General features: G+C 42.3%; 1 protein-coding gene across 2 annotated transcripts in view; it reads left to right on the top strand.

Annotated features, from left to right (window-relative positions):
- The window catches only part of MYZAP (myocardial zonula adherens protein), a 584,270-nt gene that overhangs the window by 155,871 nt on the left and 406,999 nt on the right, over positions 1-21,400 (top strand). For both annotated transcript variants that reach the window (XM_069222400.1, XM_069222399.1), the window contains exon 4: positions 19,815-19,976. In XM_069222400.1, the coding sequence (XP_069078501.1) occupies positions 19,815-19,976 (162 nt within the window). The remainder of the gene's footprint in view (positions 1-19,814; positions 19,977-21,400) is intronic.

Below are 21,400 nucleotides of genomic sequence, written 5' to 3'. Positions count from 1 at the left end.
CCTCTTTAGGAAACAGATGTTTACGATTGACTGTATTTCTTGTCACATGTTGAAACAAAATGTAATAGCCAATTAACATACATTAGTAATTGGTGATTGAGTACAAATACATATGCCCCATTCAGGGAGAAAGAGGCAGCAGTAGAGTTGCAAAAATTGTTTTTTTGTGTGGAGAGGGTGTTAAGGAATGTGGCACTATATGTGTCCAGAAAGGCACTGTCATTGCTGTTGCCCTGGCTCCCTGTATTCTTTTGTGTGGTCAGTAACTGCACACACCATGGCTTTCGATGATTCCATGGGTAGCTGTATTGTCTACTTGTGGAGCTGAATGTCCAGCCCATGCATGAGGCCACTTGTTCTATAAAGAGATACATAAAAGAATAGACCAACTGGGAAGCTAATGTGTCACAGAATGGAAGAGGGTGGTCTTCAACACCCTTCAAAATCTGACCAAATTGCTTTCCAGTTTGAGGGAACCCAGAATAATTCCATCAGCTCACACCCAGAACACGGAAGATGTTTCCACCCCATTCTTTGTCTTGGCCCTAGGGATCATCAGGAGGAGCTTAGAGTCTGAACTTGGAGCACTCGTGGTCTATCTATTAAAGTTGCAAGCTGTAATGGGCCTGATGGTTTTAGATGGACTTTATGGAGAAACCAAATAGCCTTGAAGGGATCGGCATTCTAGATGTGCTGCAGTTGGGGAGAAGTGTTTATTAGAAAACCCTGAGAAGTTCACATTCCACAGTCCAGTCTTGAATGTATAGGAGCATTGACCAAAATGACCTTATGATTGAAAGATTGAAAAGGAACTAGTCTGTGAAGCTGTCTTAGATGGAAAAAACAGGTCTTGGAAATCATAGTGATGGTGACATATGGTAAGGGCAGAATCAAAATACACCCCAAGCTTTTATGTCATTAAAGCAATAGTTAAATAGACACCCAAAGTCACAAGCCAAAGAATATAATCCAACAGAATGCAGCACAATGGAGCAATTGGGGGCCCAAAAAAATCTCAGTTTAAGTTGGATTCGGTTAAATACTTTATGTTCATCCTCAATCTAATATTCTACAGTGGCAGGGGTAGATCAAATGTCAGTGAATGGACTCGCCAAAACCTATATGTCATCAGCATATATGAGGAATGACAAGTACATCCCATGAAATGTTTGCGCCAAAGGCACCATGTCAAGATTAACAAGCATTTGTAAAGCCATTAGGTTTCGCCTATGTGAGGTCTATTGGCTTTCTCAATGTTATTTTAGACATGTTGCACATTACCATAATGCTTTGTGGTCAGACAACACAAAGGCAAAGTGTGACAATGAGAGGCAGCAATAGGAAGGATAGCAGCCAGAAGACAGAACAGTAGCAGCTGTCGCACTGGGAAACACAGAAAAGCCACAGCGGCGCAGCTCCTCCACCACCTGCATGTCAGCTTACCTGCATGGGCTCTAGAGCGAGTGGCAATCCACTGCTCCAGTGTTGCGGGCACCTGCAGGCATATGGGTTTAGATGCTGATGTACAGTGAATGTAACTACACACTGGAGGCAAGAGGCAATCTCACAAGAGTCTCCTTTCTTTAGTAGTGTTATTTATTCACAAACACTTAGAAGGTGCAGCTCAGTCCCACATATTGTACCCCAAGCATGTACAGTCGCACACAAGACACACCTGCATGCCCCTCACATAAAAACTGCAATCAGGAGGGCAAGAGTGTTTTATCCAAACACAATGAAAGAAGATTGCAGTTAGCCTTTTCCATCCCCACGCCAAAAGAGGCAAGGGATTTCAAACACGTGCACCCCAGTTAGGAGGTCATGGGCTAGTAAACATGGAAGTATGATCCAGGGCAGCGAGTGGTGGCTCAAGCTGTTATCTATCTGGTCAGATAGGAGTCCTTTCTTAAATATGCTGTAGAAAAGTAATTTAATGACTAGGACTCTACTTTGAAGAAAGTGGTAACACGTAGATCACGAGCCGAGTCAGGCTCAGGCTTCCATTCTCCAGGAGATCTGTAAAAGAAGTTCCATCAGTCGAGAGATAGTGACATCTTTTATTTGCTGCACACGAGCAAGCGATATATAAAACAAAACACAATATTGCTCGAAAAAGAAGGAGTCTATTGTCACAAGGTGGGTGTCACCCGCTGACTGATTAAGCAAATTTGTGCTGCGGATGGTCTTCAGAGATATCACATAATGCATCACTTTGTGACTGCCTGGAGTCACAGAGAACAATTCACGATCAATGCACAATAGTACTGATTTTCCTTTAATTCATTTTTTTTATAATGCAGAGATAGATGGGTCTGCACATAATTTCAGCACCTCATATACCCAAGAAGAACAGTCTTGATTGCAGCAATGATTTAGCCTCGACTCAGGCATGTAAACCAGAGCTTGACATCCTTAGACTAGGAGTGGCTCAAGGCAGTCGAGAGAGCCCCATGCTCTGCACCTTAAGATTCATATTCTGTGGTTGAACTGATGAGGCACACTGCAAGCAGCAGCAAGGGCACAGTAGAAGGCAGGGTCTACGGTCCTAGGGAGCTACCACACTCTCTTAGGGATTAGGAACTATCTGAGTCACCCCCACTACCAGGTTTTGATTACTTACTTTTGCTCTGGAAGAGGTAAACAGTTTGGCCAGTGGTTAAATTAAGTTACAGTGACAGCAGTTCCATCTGACCCTATACAGAACTACAATGCTACATTCAGAGTGAGCAAACCACATGAATAAACATTAACACCCACATAGAGCAATTATTTTCCATGGCTAATATGTGAATGGGATTAAGCACACAATCACTTAACTTGAAAAAAATAAAAATAACAAGCAGGAGCTTCCAAAATTAGCCCTTAGACATGTCTCTGTTTCCAATGCACTGAGCCCGTTAAGGAGGAGTGGGAAATAAAACTCTCCACCACAGTTACCAATCTCTGGTAACACAAGGCTCTCATCCAGACACCACTCACCAAAATAAGGCGGTTAAGTACAGGTGGACAACAAGTCTCTATGCTGATGTCACAAGAGACCCGGACCGCCCCCTTCCTTCCGGACAGGAGGCTCACGTGCAGGAGCTTATCCAGCTAAGCATAAGCTACCATCCAATTTCCGAGGGCCAACAGCCAATGAAAAACAGATAAGCGCACCTCAACCAATCACATTATGAGTTCCTCTAGCAAATGTACAATGACCACAATTTCCTACCAGTGATAAAATATGTAACCACGTACCTAATTGTTTAATAATATTTGGATGCTGCAAAGCATATCCATTACATGAGCTACTATCAATTTTCAACTTTAAATAATGGATGCATGCTTTCAAGCTCACCCCCGCTCTGCCCAGGTATGTCCTGCGATATAGACCCACTTTACAAGGTGCCTATATTGAAGAGCAGCTATCACAGGCTGGAACACATTGGGGGCTATTCATAAAGGCATATACGCCAACAGACCCATTTCAAGCTGGAGTGGGGCTTGTGCAAGCAAGACACTGCGGACACATGCACTCTCAGTGCATGGTCAGAAGTAATTAAAAAAAGAGTACTTACTTGCCACTGGCCACCGGAAGCAGTGCTTGGTCCCACATCCCCCACATGAGCGAAGAATCTGAAGACCTGGAAGAAGCCAGAGGCAAGGAGAAGCTGCTGACCCATAGGTAGCAAGGAAATAAGACCCATGTGGAAGCCAGCCAATGCTAAGTAAAGAGGTGCTGACCAATAGGAAGCAAGAAAATGAGACCCATGTGGGAGCCAGGCAATGGTGAGTAGAGTGATGCGGGACCCATGTAAGATCCGCCAATGGTAAGTAGAGGTAAGAAATAGGCGGGCTTTAAGCCCCCTTTAAGATTAGTTTTTTTAAGTAACAAGGCTTTGCAAGCACAGCGTGCAAGCGTGCGCTGTGCAGACAAAACCCAAAAAGCAGTTAAAAAGAAGGTGGCCCAGCATAGAACCCTGTGCCACACCCATAGGCACCTGTCTGCTGAGGTAATGGAACCAGGCTGAACCTTGAGAACTCTCCTTGTGAAAAAGGAATACTCTCACTGCAGTGTGCAGCCATGAATGGCCAGCTCAGAAAGCTAAGAAAGTAAGATTCTGTTCTGAGTATGACAGAAGCTACTGACAGATCTAGTAAGATGAGGACACTGACATTATCCAAAATGCCTCTCAGGTAATCTGGAACCAAAAATGCAACTCTGTACTATGTTGTGGGTGAAATCTAAACTGAAAGGAGTTTAAGAGCTTATTGGGAAAGCTTAATTGAAGGAGAATTTGGGGCATATTGTGAGTTTTCAGCCATGCATAGCTTGTAGAAATACAATTTTTGGGGGGCTGGTTCTCAAAAGATGGAGGCTTTTGCCAAGCAGATGCTCACATAGCACCTTGGTACAGCGGGGGTGTCTCCGTGAGGGCAGGAGAGCATCCCCCCCTGCACACTGCGCGCCACGGGTGACAAGCATAAAATGGCAATGAAATGATTTCATTGCTATTTTATCTTTTCACCTGATGTGCACGCTACAGTGCCCCAGGCCCCAAGGCAAAAGACATTTGGGTGTGTCCTCCTGGAGCAGTGGCTGGCTGGATGTTCCAAAGTGCACATGTCACATAAAATGAAGTTAAAATAAAACTTGGAAATGCACGTGTCACCTTGGCCGGCTGTTTTTCACATGCGCACTTTTAAGCTCTCCACTCAGCTGAGGAAGGGGTTGTTTTTGGAGGGAGGGGCTTTTTTATCTTGGGCTTTTGAGGGAGAAGGTTTTTCATTATGGGCTTTTGGAGTAAGGTGGTGTTTTTTTTTTTTGTGAACTCGGGGGGCATTTCGCTCTTCCTTCCACTTTTTAAATTTACCAGCCGCCCCTGCCTTGGCATCAGAATCAGTAGTTCTCCACCAAGCAATCTCCAGAATACATATGTGCTCTACTTCAGATTTCAGCACTGGAAAAAACATTGCAGGATAGATTCTTGGACTTTTTTAAATATTAGATTCTATTGAAAGAGTTAGGTTTAGAGTGGCTTCCATGGCCCATATAATATCCTCAACAGATAAGATGCGGACTTACTCTCAGATCGAGCTGATTGAGCAGAATGGTTCTGAGGAAATACAAACGTTATTTCATGTATCAATTTGACCAAGGGTCTAAGAATGTCTTTAACATCAGGAGGATCCATGGCTTGTGGGAAACAACATAACTACAAATGGAAAATGCAGTTTGGTAATGAAGAATCCAAGAAAAAAAAATAGTGGCTCAATTTTTAGACTTCTCTCAGGCTAAAAAAGAAATTAATTTTGTTCAACAATATGAGGAAGGCCAGGATCAACTTGTTGAATGAATCCAAAAAATATGATAAAAACTCAAACTGGATACATGCAGTGTTGTATGCCCACAGAATAATGTCTCCATTCCTCCCCCCAACATTATATTCTCATCAAAGTGTAAAGCTGCATGAGTCAGCATGCCATCACAATGAGCATGGAAAGAAGAGGGTAGTATACTGATAAAATGTCTATAGTTCAAATATTAGATAACTTGACTGCTGAAATATTTTCCACACACAAAACCTAGAACCTGACACCAATTTTAGCATTAAGGGGTCTTGAAAATTTGGCAACAACCCTCCTTGCTTTCTGGCAGAAATCGTGATTTTTGGTCGGGCTGTCAGCTCGCTCAAACAGAGTACGATTGTGAGATTCCCACCTCCAGTCTGGGACAGGCAGGAAAAGGTGACTAGCAAATAAGATGTGGCAAAATAACAAAAGAGAAATACAGCCAGGGGCCAGACAGCAGCCCTATTACAAGGCTAGACATAAACAATACATACAATAAAGTTAAAATAAAACTTGGAAATAGGTGTCCAATGATCCCTGCAGTCACGTAACTACAAAGAAAAGAAAACAGGACGAGTGGAATCAAAAAAGTGCTGTAGGAATTGTCAGTAGCCACAGTGACAGTTAAACATTAGTTATTAACCCTGCAGCGGTTTCAATTTATGGCCGTGCTGTCAGTTAGCTCCAAAGGAGCATGATAGTGTCCGCGCACAAAGCCAGGGCACTCTGTTCAATCCTAACGCTGCTTGCATGCAAAGCAGTGTTCGGATTGGCCGCAGGGTAGGGCTGGGAGGCTGTGCCTGCAGTGAAGACAGCGGAATGGAGTGTCGAAGAAGGTAAGTTTTTCAATAAAAAAAAAAGTGTTTCCCCCCCCCCCCCCCACCCCAGCAAGCTGCGAGTGCTGAGTACACTACAAGAAACAAACATTAAGTAACATAAAGTTAAAATAAAAACAGGAACCGGACATCTAAGCTCCACTCCAAACGATAAGGTATGAGGAAAAGAAAAATGGGACCAGGTGAATCATATGAATGTGAAGCGCTATACAGATATTCATTAATAAAAGCCACCAAAGATAAACTCTGTATATTAGAACAGTATAATAATTGATAAATAATTTTCATAAAATAACTATTGACTGGTAATTACTAATTATTTTTCTCTGTCTCTCTTTTTCACTCATGCTGTTTCTCTGCATTTCTCTTGCAGTGAATATTTCAGCTCCCATACTGAATAAGTCAGTCATAATTGCTCGAAGTTAAAAAAAAATAATAAAAAAAAAAAAAAATATTCAGTGAAGAATATTGGTATAAGCATGTGCAACTAAGATAAAATGAAGTACTAAATTTACAGTTTGATGTTTAGCTCGCAGCAATTAGCAATTTTCTATATTGTGGACTAAACCCATTGGTTTGCAGAGCGCATTAGAATATAGTATCAAGTTGCTATACACTTTATGGATATAGGCAAACCGGCGACCCACTAAAGCCAACGTCATGACAGAGTTAAATAATATTGGAGTAATTTCCTCAGGGATTACAAATCACTTTACAGTGTAGGCTACCAGTCACGTAAGTGGGTAGAATTCGTACAGTAACACAGGCTAACCTCTGTGGATCTACTGCGAGGAAGCTCAAGTTCAAGTAAAATCATAAAATGAAAGCCAATCAAGATTTACCAAAAGTAAACTTTAAGAATCAAAAGGAATTTACATTGCTCTGCAACCAGTTTTGACACTACACTGAAGCAAGTTACATTTTATTTATTTTGACACAACATTGAAACAATACATTTTTTTTTTTTTTTAAATATAACACAGGAGCATATTATCCTGAAGTCTAGAGGGTTTGACATAGGGTAAATCCCATTTAATGTTTGTTTTAATATCTTTGGGTCTTATTTAGAGTTTGCCAGAATGGGAGAATGGGACATTCACCAAATGTTCCGCCTGGAGTATTTAGAGTGCCACTCCTAATAGGAAAGACAGGACTGCTGACACTTTTTGCTTGATGCTCCTAATCCCCTCCAAATCTAAAAAAGTCCCTTTTGTCTTTTAGAAAGAGGTGACTTTAAGGCGAGTGGCAAGCTTCACTTCAATACGGTATTCAATTCTCTCCTTCCACTACCAACTCCCTCGACCTGGTGTGCAGCTGCTTTGGCAATACTGAGCACTGGTTCGGTAATTGTGGAGGTGGTCCTAATTTTGCAAGCATCTTACAGCAAGAATCTGTCCCTAGGGTTTTATATCATGTCTACATTGATACTTTTACTACAGAAACACGGGCGTGTCCGTAAGACTTGAGATACAGACCTACTAGCAACATTCTCTGTAGCCTTACAATCTTAAAACACCCACCTATGAAAAGTTTTCAAAAGTAGCCATATTTAAACAACTTATTGTAGCCAAAACAGTCGGGGTCCTCTCTATTCCACAGTGCAGAGATGGCCATATAAGTGGCTAAAAATCTTCCATTAATTCAACAAAAAAATGGCCACATGTGCGTATACTCTTTCACCAGTCTGTGGCTCTGGACACAGTACATCATTTTCCTCCTCTGACTTGCAAATAAGACTAGGAAAATAAAAGGATAGGTTGAATGCTTAAATTAATCACAGCCACTAGTAATCACTCTGGGCTGCCTTCAAGTCCATCATTTTTTTTCACTGTGGAACTCCAGTGGTACATGAAATGCCAAGCCAGACCTCCTCTGAACAGAAAAGAAGCAACCTCGGATGGTTTCAGCCTGTTTAGGTGTCATGTGGGAGGTGAAGCTTGATTCTTATGGCAGTATGACTAAGGGACCTACACTTGGAAATACCCATTTCACTTACGGTATCACATTGAGGGAAACAAACAGGTGATGGTGAAATGCTTGCATTATTCAAAACCACTGGTAAGCACTCTGGACTGCACTCCAATACACATTTTTTGTCTACTTTGCCACTTCAGTGAAGAACTACCCTCAAGCAAATTGTGTGCTTCTCCTACAGGAGGAATTGGCCAGCGGCCTGGCTGCGCACCTTATGAATGAGTAACAAGCAACTACAGAACAGGATGTTCGGCATCTGCAAAGCAGCCAGAATGCAGATAACTTTTTTCTATGAAACAGAACACACCATATACAAAAACACAACTGCACATCTTTCTGATCTAAAATCTTGTCACAAATATTCTTCAGTATGTATATGTCCAATGTGTTGGGAAATATTCCTTAGAACACTGTTATCACATGTATTTACAGAGCACTAATTGTGGCTAATATTATACATTTTTCACAGCATCTGGTCAAGAATTCCAGTTTCCTCAGTGCACATTTAATCCTAGATGAACTCCCCTGATCAGGCAGCATGTAACATCACCTTTTGACTTAAGAAAAATCATTTTTGGGCAATCTTAAATCAAGCCTAGAATATACAAATGTCCTATTGCCAGATCTTATCAATACATGTATAGAGAAGAATAAACTTGCTTAATACAAGACTGCAATAAACATCATTCAATAAAGAATACATAAGCATCTTAATTTACTGCATTGGATATAGTTAGCGAGCATTATGAAATATAAAGACCATCTGCATCTTCTGTTCAGCCTTCTAAAGGACTGGACCACAATGTATACATTCGAGTTTCTTGAAGGTAGATAACATCCGACCGTTGACATAATGTAATAGAGCACTTACCACCTTGATTAAAAATGAAAAGACAACCTTGGCAAGTATGTGGAAATTTGTGTTTCACCAGTGTAATATTGAGTAACTCCCAAATGTTACTTTGCTGGAAATGTGTGACATTTTCAACACTTCACATATCACCAAATGTTGCATTTTTTCCCTGAAGGACACTGGTATGAATAGAAAGTGTCTTGCCGAGAGACATTTTCCCCTCTAATGGGACATTTGCTCCTTGAACGAGTTTCTTACAATACCTCATTTGATTCTGCTATTCCAGGTATAGAATGGTGGGGAAAACTTACACAAGATACTGGTGAAATGCATTTAACATATATGAGAATCTTTTTTATTAGTTGGGGTGGATTGGTGTCTACTACAAGTATTAAATTCACAACCTTGGTAGGTCGTTCAAAGGTTTAAGTAGTTTAAAATTGAGCCCAACTCTTGGTAGCTGGGGCACGATTAGACATGCTTATCCTATAAAATAAAATATGTAAAGCACTTAGAAGTGCCAAAACAGTAAAAAGAAAAAATCAAAAATACAACACAATAAAAATCTATCTCCAATTTGGAAAACTGAGTAAAATGTAATAAAAATGACACCAACATGGAAAAATCCATAGATATGAATTTCCATAGATATGATTTTTTAGAGATTTAAATGAAAATAGTGCCAAAAAGTGCAAAGCACCAATGGTAATCAGAGGTCGCAATACCTAGTCTATGTGTGATTTAAGCCCCCCTACAATTTAGCCCAAGATACACCAAGTAGATTAGTTCATCTATTGCCTGGAAGTAGGGATGTTCAAAAAGTTTTCTAAGTCCCAATCTGAAACAAAACTTTGTCCTTTTACTGAGGAAAATGTCAGTTCCTTAGGAGCTCTAGAACAAACTTTTTGAAAGCATTCCCAAACTGCTTAACCTCTTTTGGTGCCCAAACAACAAAAAGGAGTAGACTGCAAAGGCTCCCAAGACCGCAAAGAGAGCATTTAGAGACATTTAGAGACTCTCAGGCAGTGAGGCGGAGGGGAACAGCAAAGTCCAGTCAAGTGCAGTTGCCATTGGTCAACTCGATTCTTCACAGGAATGTCCTCTTCAGCTTTTATTATGTTCCTGAAGCAACCCAGGGGATCAGACTTATGATTCTTAGATATCTTTGGGTCCTTGGATTTCAAATGAAAGGGGTCCAATCTCCTCACGTCCTTCTCACAGGTCACTGATGCCAACTACATGGTGGGTGTGTACATTGGAAATCCTAGTGTCCTTGTTAGAAATTGGGTTTTTGGTTGGCAGTCAGGTGGCTGTCCAAGCAAGAACCATCACTCTAGTCAGGGTAAGTCACACACAATCCAAAATTAGCCTGTGCCCACCCTCTGGTAGCTTGGCACGAGCAGTCAGGCTTAACTTAGAAGGCAATGTGTAAAGTATTTGTGCAATAAATCATACAATACCGCCATATAGCACCACAAAAATACACCACACAGTGTTTAGAAAAAAATATATAATATTTATCAGGATAATTGTAGCTCAAAACGAATAAAGTTGCAATGTGAATTTGTAGAGAGATCACTGAAAAGTGATATGAAGTGTCTTAAGTCTTTAAAAAGCAAACAAAGTCTCTTTCAAGCACAAAGTACCTGGTTTGGAGTGTAAAATCTCCTCAGAGGGCCACAGAAGAAGAGATACGCTGAAAAATGGTGTGTGCGTCGATTTCTCCCCAGCACACACGGACTTGCGTCGTTATTTTCCTCGCGGGGAAGTCGTGCGTCATTTTCTGGCGCACGGACAGTCTCTTTCTGTGGATCGCGGGGATTACCAGATGTCCCGGGTCTGTGCGTGGATTTTCCTGCTTGTTTTCTGGCTGCGCGTCGTTCTGCGGGCTGCGCGTCGAAGTTTCGCTCTCACGGCAGGCGTCGCGTCGATTTCTCCTCTGGAGGTCGGGCGGCGTTGTCCTTGCGAGGCCGTGCGTCGAAGTTCCGGTTGTCCCGAAGGCGTTGCGTCGATCAGCGTCGGTGTGCCGTGGAACAAGCTGTGCATCGAAACTATTGGCGCACGGAGCGTTCAAGTGAAAAAGAGAAGTCTTTTTGGTCCTGAGACTTCAGGGAACAGGAGGCAAGCTCTATCCAAGCCCTTGGAGAGCACTTTCACAGCCAGACAAGAGTTCAGCAAGGCAGCAGGCCAACAGCAAGGCAGCAGACCTTTGTAGAAAGCAGACAGGTGAGTCCTTTGAGCAGCCAGGCAGTTCTTCTTGGCAGGATGTAGTTTCTGGTTCAGGTTTCTTCTCCAGCAAGTGTCTGATGAGGTAGGGCAGAGGCCCTGTTTTACACCCAAATGTGCCTTTGAAGTGGGGGAGACTTCAAAGAGTGGCTAAGAAGTGCACCAGGTCCCCTTTCAGTTCAATCCTGTCTGCCAGGGTCCCAGTAGGGTGTGTGGCAGTCCTTTGTGTGAGAGCAGGCCCTCCACCCTCCCAGCCCAGGAAGACACATTCAAAATGCAGATGTATGCACGTGAGGCTGAGTACCCTGTGTTTGGGGTGTGTCTGAGTGAATGCACAAGGAGCTGTCAACCAAGCCCAGCCAGACGTGGATTGTAAGGCACAAAAATATTTAAGTGCAAAGCAATGCTCACTTTCTAAAAGTGGCATTTCTAGAATAGTAATATTAAATCCGACTTCACCAGTCAGCAGGATTTTGTATTACCATTCTGGCCATACTAAATATGACCTTCCTGCTCCTTTCAGATCAGCAGCTGCCACTTCAACAATGTATGAGGGCAGCCCCAATGTTAGCCTATGAAGGGAGCAGGCCTCACAGTAGTGTAAAAACGAATTTAGGAGTTTTACACTACCAGGACATATATATACACAGGTACATGTCCTGCCTTTTACCTACACAGCACCCTGCTCTAGGGGTTACCTAGGGCACACATTAGAGGTGTCTTATATGTAGAAAAAGGGGAGTTCTAGGCTTGGCAAGTACTTTTAAATGCCAAGTCGAAGTGGCAAGGAAACTGCCCACACAGGCCTTGCAATGGCAAGCCTGAGACAAGGTGAAGGGGGCTACTTAAGTGGGTGGCACAACCAGTGCTGCAGGTCCACTAGTAGCCTTTAATCTACAGGCCCTAGGCACATATAGTGCACATTACTAGGGACTCATAAGTAAATTAAATAGTCCAATCAGGTATGATCCAAGTTACCATGTTTAAAAAGGGAGAGAGCATATGCACTTTAGCACTGGTTAGCAGTGGTAAAGTGCGCAGAGTCTAAAAGCCAGCAAAACAGGGTCCAAAAAGTGGAGGGAGGCAGGCAAAAAGTTAGGGGTGACCACCCTAAGGCATGTCAGGTCTAACAGTCCTCCACACATCTATCACTAAAATTCAGTTGGAGGCAGACACTGTACCCGCAACAATCCCAAAAACACAAGTCTGGTAGTACCAAAGCCATCAACCATCAACCAAACAGGCAGAACAAAACCCTTGTCCTAGCATCTTGTTTTCATTCTTCAAAGGGGGCAACACTTTTACATGTGCTTCAGACAGACTTGTCAAGCAGGATTCAACACTGAAGTGTCAACAGGAGGGGCATAGCCCCCACCCTGTAAATTCTGTTGAGCTTAGAGAAGTCATCTCTGCCATTCAGGTCAACCTATTGTGTGTTCATGGGGGACTTTTTCACACCTCAAGGATGAGAGTAGCTGGAAAACTAATACAAATTAGGCCACTGAAAGTTTTGGCAGTTAAAGGGTAACTTTCTAAAAGTTACCTTTTCTTTATATTTATTATTCCTTCTATGTATTAAAAATCCAACTTCAGTATTTATTTAAAAAACTTGAAAATAGAGGTTTAACTATTTTTAGCTGGCCCCTTTCCTTAGTATGTAGGATCAGTATTTTAATCTGCACTTCTACACCAGACAGTTAGGCCAGCCACTGGTCCCACTGTCCCATTTTAAATACAATGCCTTGTCGCTATACAAGACATACATGTGGTAACTTACTAATATTTAAAACAGGGGGTAGGTCACCTGTCACAAAGGGTTATTTTAACATCACACTGCAGTTTTAACTGTGCCAGTGAAGGTGCAATGGTAGGCCTGAAGCTATATGTTCGATGGCATGTGTAGCTGCAGATACACATGCTTTGCACATCCCACCATCTAGTGTTGGGCTCGGAGTGTTACAAGTTGTTTTTCTTCGAAGAAGTCTTTTCGAGTCACAAGATCGAGGGACTCCTCCCATTTCGGCTCCATTGCGCATGGGCATCAACTCCATTTTAGATTGTTTTCTTTCCGCCATCGGATTCGGACGTGTTCCTTTTCGCTCCGCGCTTCGGTTCGGAAAGTTAGTGAAAAACTCGGAAAATTCGACGGTATTGTTTGCGTTCGGTATCGGGTTAGCTACAACAGATCGACACCGAATTCAGAAGAGCTCCAGCGACCCTTCGGGGTTTTCGATTCCCCGCTGTGGCCTGGTCGACCCGACCGCGTGCGTCTTCAAGGCTAATGGAACAGACCCCATTCCGCTTCTGCCCCGAATGCCACAACAAGTATCCTTACACAGATCAGCATCTGGTCTGTAATTTGTGTTTGTCGCCAGAACACAAAGAGGATGCCTGTGAGGCCTGTCGAGCATTTCGGTCCAGAAAGACTTTAAGGGACCAAAGAGCAAGAAGATTACAGATGGCGTCGGTGCCGACAGGACTAAAACACATGGAGGAAGAAGAGGAAGCCTTCTCCATCGAGGATTCGGACTCGGAAATGGACGATCCTGAACAGACGCCGAAAACCGCGAGTAAGACGTCGATACACAAGACTCACGTAAAAACCAGTAAAGCCCAGGGGACGCCACCGCCCACAGGCCATGGCTTAACCCGAAAAATAGGTGACCGGGCATCGGCACCGAAAAAGGGCATGCATGTGTCGAAGTCATCCGACTCCGGTCGAGATACCGGCACAGAGCACACTCGACCCCGGGTCAGAGCAGACTCGACGCCGGGTCAGAGCAATCTCGGCACAGAGAGAGCGGCACCGAACCAAGTCGGCGCTGAGAAATCTGTACGCCAAAGAGCAAAAAAGTGTCGTCGGAACCGAAAAAAGCAGCCGAAAAGGTTTCAATACCGAAACATCCGGCCTCGGAACTGAAATCAAGTTCCTACACAGAGGAACAAGGCCTGTCCTCACAAATGAAAACACATAGATTTGGACAGGAACTGGAGACAATGGAGCCAGACTACACCCAAAGAAGGCTCCACATCCAAAAGGAAACGGGGTAGATCAGCACTCTCCCTCCGACTCGAATGAAATGCAAACTTGCCTTCCAGGAGAAAGACAAGCAGCCACAGGCAAAGGTGGCTAAACAAGTAACCCCGCCACCGTCACCACAACGCTCTCCGCAACCATCACCGGTAGCCACTCCACCAATGATGCAATCCCCAACTCATACAGGGATGAGTCAGGATGATCCAGACGCGTGGGATCTTTATGATGCACCAGTGTCAGATAACAGTCCTGACTGTTATCCAGCTAGACCGTCACCACCAGAAGATAGTACAGCATACGCACAGGTGGTGTCAAGGGCAGCGGCGTTTCATAATGTCAGCCTGCATCCAGAGCCAATTGAAGACGACTTTCTATTTAATACACTGTCGTCCACACACAGCCAGTACCAGAGTCTCCCCATGCTACCTGGAATGCTAAAACACTCCAGACAAGTGTTTGAGGAGCCTGTAAAAGGAAGGGCCATTACTCCAAGAGTGGAGAAAAAATATAAACCGCCACCAACAGACCCCGTGTACATCACACAACAGTTAACACCGGACTCAGTGGTAGTAGTAGGGGTAGCTCGCAAGAGGGCGAACTCACACACTTCAGGAGATGCACCACCTCCAGATAAAGAGAGTCGTAAGTTCGATGCAGCAGGGAAAAGGGTGGTGGCACAGGCAGCAAACCAGTGGCGTATTGCAAACTCACAGGCTTTGTTGGCCAGATACGATAGGGCTCATTGGGACGAAATGCAACACTTTATAGAACATTTACCCAAGGAGTTCCAAAAGAGAGCACAGCAAGTGGTGGAAGAAGGACAGAGTATCTCAAACAATCAGATACGGTCAGCAATGGATGCAGCAGACACCGCTGCTAGAACGGTGAACACAGCAGTGACAATAAGGAGACATGCATGGCTGCGTACATCAGGATTCAAGCCGGAAATACAACAAGCCGTGCTGAATATGCCATTTAACGGACAGCAGTTGTTTGGGCCGGAGGTGGACACTGCCATCGAAAAGCTTAAAAAGGACACTGATACAGCCAAAGCCATGGGCGCACTCCACTCCCCACAGAGCAGAGGCACATTTCGTAAAACACAGCTTTGAGGGGGGTTTCGAGGACAAAGCACGGAACCCACAACCTCACAAACAAGGCCCACTTATCAGAGCCAATATCAGCGGGGAAGTTTTCGGGGACAATATAGAGGGGGACAGTTCCAAAAAAGTAGAGGGAAGTTCCAAAGTCCCAAAACTCCACAAAACAAGCAGTGACTTACACAAATCCCCAACACATAACACCTGTGGGGGGGGAGGCTAACCAAGTTCTACAAACAATGGGAGGAAATAACAACAGATACTTGGGTCCTAGCAATTATCCAGCATGGTTATTGCATAGAATTTCTCAATTTCCCTCCAAATGTCCCACCGAAAACACACAATATGTCAAAACAACACATGGATCTTCTACAAATGGAGGTCCAAGCGTTGTTACAAAAAGAAGCAATAGAATTAGTACCAATTCATCAGAAAGGAACAGGAGTTTACTCTCTTTACTTTCTCATACCCCAAAAGGACAAAACTCCTAGACCCATATTAGATCTCAGAACGTTAAATACCTACATCAAATCAGATCACTTTCATATGGTGACATTACAGGACGTAATCCCATTGCTCAAACAACAAGACTACATGACAATACTAGACCTAAAGGATGCATACTTCCATATACCGATACATCCTTCACACAGAAAGTACCTAAGGTTTGTATTCCAAGGGGTACATTACCAATTCAAAGTGTTGCCATTTGGGATAACAACTGCGCCAAGAGTTTTTACAAAATGCCTGGCAGTAGTAGCTGCGCATATCAGAAGACAGCAAATACACGTGTTCCCGTACCTAGACGATTGGTTAATCAAAACCAACACGCAAGAACAGTGTTCACAACACACAAAGTATGTAATCGAAACCCTCCACAAACTAGGTTTCTCACTCAACTACACAAAGTCACACCTTCAGCCGTGTCAAACACAGCAATACTTAGGGCCGACAATCAACACAAAAAAAGGGGTTGCCACTCCAAGTCCACAAAGGGGACAAGCATTTCACAATGTAATACAGGCCATGTATCCAAAACAAAGAATACAGGTCAAGATGGTGATGAAACTACTAGGCATGATGTCCTCATGCATAGCCATTGTCCCAAACGCCAGATTGTACATGCGGCCCTTACAACAGTGCCTAGCATCACAATGGTCACAGGCAAAGGGTCAACTTCTAGATCTAGTGTTGATAGACCGCCAAACATACACCTAGCTTCTATGGTGGAACAATATACATTTAAACCAAGGGCGGCCTTTCCCAGACCCAGTGCCTCAATACGTAATAACTACAGATGCCTCCATGAAAGGGTGGGGAGCACACTTCAATCAACACAGCATCCAGGGACAATGGGACACTCAGCAAAGTCAGTTTCACATAAATCACTTAGAACTACTGGCAGTATTTCTAGTGTTGAAAGCATTTCAACCCATAATAAGCCACAAACACATCCTTGTCAAAACAGACAACATGACAACGATGTATTATCTGAACAAACAGGGAGGAACACACTCAACACAGTTGTGTCTCCTGGCACAGAGAATATGGCATTGGGCGATTCACAACCACATTCACCTAATAGCACAGTTTATTCCAGGGATTCAGAATCAGTTAGCAGACAATCTTTTTCGGGATCACCAACAGATCCACGAATGGGAGATTCGCCCCCAAATACTAAGCACTTACTTCCAAAGGTGGGGAACACCACAAATAGACCTATTTGCAACAAAAGAAAACGCAAAATGCCAAAACTTCGCATCCACATACCCACAGGATCAGTCTCAGGGCAATGCGTTATGGATGAGTTGGTCAGGGATATTTCCATACGCTTTTCCCCCTTTCCCACTCCTTCCATATCTGGTAAACAAATTGAGTCAAAACAAACTCAAACTCATACTAATAGCACCAACTTGGGCAAGACAACCTTGGTACACAACACTACTAGACCTCTCAGTAGTGCCTCATGTCAAACTACCAAACAAACCAGATCTGTTAACTCAACACAAACAACAGATCAGACACCCAAATCCAGCATCGCTGAATCTAGCAATTTGGCTCCTGAAATCTTAGAATTCGGACACTTAGACCTTACACAGGAATGTATGAAGGTCATAAAACAAGCTAGGAAACCAACCACTAGACATTGCTGTGCAAATAAGTGGAAAAGATTTGTTTATTATTGCCATAATAATCAAATCCAGCCATTACACACATCTGCTAAAGACATTGTAAGCTACTTACTACATTTGCAAAAGTCAAAGCTAGCTTTTTCATCCATTAAAATACATCTTACCGCAATTTCAGCTTATCTGCAATTTACGCACTCAACTTCATTATTTAGGATACCAGTCATAAAAGCGTTTATGGAAGGCCTGAAGAGAATTATACCACCAAGAACACCACCAGTTCCTTTGTGGAACCTCAACATTGTCTTAACTCGACTCATGGGTCCACCTTTCGAACCTATGCACTCATGTGAAATGCAATACTTAACATGGAAAGTTGCATTTCTAATTGCTATCACATCTCTAAGAAGAGTAAGTGAGATACAAGCATTTACCATACAAGAACCATTTATTCAGATACACAAGCATAAAGTAGTCTTACGAACAAATCCTAAATTCTTACCATAAGTCATATCACCGTTCCACTTGAATCAAACAGTAGAACTACCAGTGTTCTTCCCACAGCCAAATTCGGTAGCTGAAAGAGCACTACATACATTAGACATCAAAAGAGCGTTAATGTACTACATTGACAGAACAAAACAAATTTGGAAAACAAAACAATTATTTATTGCTTTCCAAAAACCTCATACAGGAAATCCAATTTCAAAACAAGGCATTGCTAGATGGATAGTTAAGTGCATTCAAACTTGTTATCTCAAAGCAAAAAGAGAACTGCCTATTACACCAAAGGCACACTCGACTAGAAAGAAAGGTGCTACCATGGCCTTTCTAGGAAATATTCCAATGACTGAAATATGTAAGGCAGCCACTTGGTCTACGCCTCATATGTTTACCAAACACTACTGCGTGGATGTGTTAACGGCACAGCAAGCCACAGTAGGCCAAGCAGTACTACGAACATTGTTTCAAACAACTTCAACTCCTACAGGCTGAACCACCGCTTTTGGGGAGATAACTGCTTACTAGTCTATACAAAGCATGTGTATCTGCAGCTACACATGCCATTGAACGGAAAATGTCACTTACCCAGTGTACATCTGTTCGTGGCATTAGTCGCTGCAGATTCACATGCGCCCACCCGCCTCCCCAGGAGCCTGTAGCCGTTTTGAAGTTGATCTTGAACAGTTGTAAATTTGAAAATATATCACTTTAAACTACATTATGTACATACATATTCACTCCATTGCATGGGCACTATTACTATAGTACACAACTCCTACCTCACCCTCTGCGGGGAAAACAATCTAAGATGGAGTCGACGCCCATGCGCAAAGGAGCCGAAATGGGAGGAGTCCCTCGATCTCGTGACTCAAAAAGACTTCTTCGAAGAAAAACAACTTGTAACACTCCGAGCCCAACACTAGATGGCGGGATGTGCAAAGCATGTGAATCTGCAGCGACTAATGCCACGAACAGATGTACACTGGGTAAGTGAGATTTTCCTTCCTTATCACGTTAGTAGATGGCACATTAGGTGCTGTAGCCCACAGGTGACTTTTAACTTTCCATTCAGTTTGCACACCACATACTATGGCTAATCCTTAATTGGCATATTTAACTAATTTCTACATGTTTTAGGAGTATGTTCAGACACACTGGGCACTGGACAGCAGTGCCTCAGACTAAAAACCAGCAATAAAATTCAACAAAACATTGGGTTAACCGTGCCAAAAGGTGGATTTTCTCACAATGTATTATGCATAATTTTGTGAATGTACCCATATATCATAAACATTCCACATACTTACCACTCCCCTCATCAAAAAAATCATACATTTTCCTTTGTCATCAGAGAACAACTCTGCAATGGCCTTGTATGTGATTTATGGGCAACTTCCGAATTGAACTCATTCAAAACAAACATTCAAGACAGATTTAAAACGTAATGTAGATGTTAACCTATAACGGCCTCCTCCTTTAGTCCTGCCTGGCCTCTTAGCATTGTCTTAACTCTGGCATTCTATCAGCAACTTTAAATGCCATTTCTCACCTTGCTGGCCATGCCTTTTACCAGACCCTCTTGGTATTGCCAAACATACTAAAGCCTCCAGAATTATTACCATGCAAATAATTGCATAACATTAAATGAATTGGTAAGCAATTAATATGTACAGTGAATCCCTCAGAATTTCCTGCTTTTGCTTTGCTGCAGCATGCCAACATTTCAGTCAATTCACAAATTAATTGCTGAAATATGTTATAATTTGTTTTTGTCACCATATTCATTTTACGTCAATAATGAGTTGTTTCTTGTTTTTGCAGCACCTGTACACAGTACCAAAAGAGGGTTCCTCATCCAAATCACCTTCTCATGGTATGGTTTATGGTGTTGTACATCGTTCGGACAGTAAGCATCAGAATGAAGTGGTTGTTTATGAATGGTCTACTCATCAGCTAAAGGAAGAGATGAACTACATTAAAGATGTGAGTCACATGATTATTCTTAAGCAATATACACATCTAGCTTGTAATATGTACATATGTGTATAGTGATGAAAATGTCGGCTGAAACAAACATATTCTAGGGTTTTTATCCAAAATTAGCTTCTGTTTAGGAGGGCTGGTTGTAAACATATTTATTTTCACATAGGAATTAACGAGGCACATTAAGCCCATGAGTATGTAATTCCAGTCTCAAGTATAAGTTCATGATATTAAGAATCAAAAGTATAAATCTGTTTAAAATATGTTAGAATCAAATGGGCTGGTTGTGCCATTCATAGATTGCTTAACAGAAGCTATTAATATCACTGATGGTATCTCCATGCAAACTGTGCCTTTTGAGTAAGTAATTTGGCATTCAGTTTCACCTGGAATGCATATGTTGAAAATAATGTGGTTAGTTGTGACATCTTCTCCCTCAAAATCATCAGAAAATACATCAATTGTAGCAATGTTCACATGATCCAAAATGATTCCTTTATTAGTCAATAATCATCTGTTTGTTACTAGGAAATTATTGCTTAATACTGTTGAACTATTTTTATGTCCAGAATTGGCATATGTTTCATGTTCAGTTTAATAGTTTCAGGAAGAACACAAATACAATTATATTCCCTACTGTCTGCTTCAAACCCATTTTTCTGCACCACAAAACATCAATACTGGTCTCTGCTGCAGACATGGCCAGTAAGGAGACCATCTTCATGTAGCATTGGAGAAAGAGATCACACCACCACGTGAGTGAACTAGGATAAAGGGTGGTTTGACTGTGTCATTAGTACTTTTGTTAATTTTGGGAGGTAAAAGTAGGTGAGGAGGAAGGTACAAATTGAGCAGGGGGTATTTTTTCAATTTTCTGTTGGGAAAACCTTTGAAGGGGAGAATAAAATGGATTTCTAGTTGTGCTAAACGTAGATTTAATCTCCGTGGGGAGTCAAAAGTTCTACTCCTCTTCTTACCAGTGCCCTGAGGAGACCCACATCATTGTCCTGCCTCCTCTAGCAAAATATTTTACTTATCCCATATATGCCATAACTATAGTATGTTCCAAATGTTTTTGTTTTTCTGCGGTTAGAATACACAAAATAACATCAAGGTGGGCTAGAGCAAAAATTGAACTAAAACATACCGAGCCTCATGATTCGAGTAATGCAAGGAATTGCATACCTCTGCATGAAAGTATTCTAATTTAAAGTTACATAAATAATAACAAATAAAGAGAATATAGTGACATGTGAAAACCCCTTATTATGGCATTGAAAATATCAGGAGGTGTGTTTTCAGGAAATGGGTGGCAATCAGAATATATATATAAATACGATGTTTTTAAAATATGTAAAAGGAAAATGTGAACTAGAAATAATAGTAAGCAAGATAATGTTGAGAATCATGGAGAAAAAATACAT

The sequence above is a fragment of the Pleurodeles waltl genome, chromosome 3_1, assembly GCF_031143425.1.
Source record: "Pleurodeles waltl isolate 20211129_DDA chromosome 3_1, aPleWal1.hap1.20221129, whole genome shotgun sequence".
Lineage (NCBI taxonomy): Eukaryota > Metazoa > Chordata > Amphibia > Caudata > Salamandridae > Pleurodeles > Pleurodeles waltl.
The sequence above is the reverse complement of the archived record's forward strand: the minus strand, read 5'-3'. Positions and strand labels throughout refer to the sequence as shown.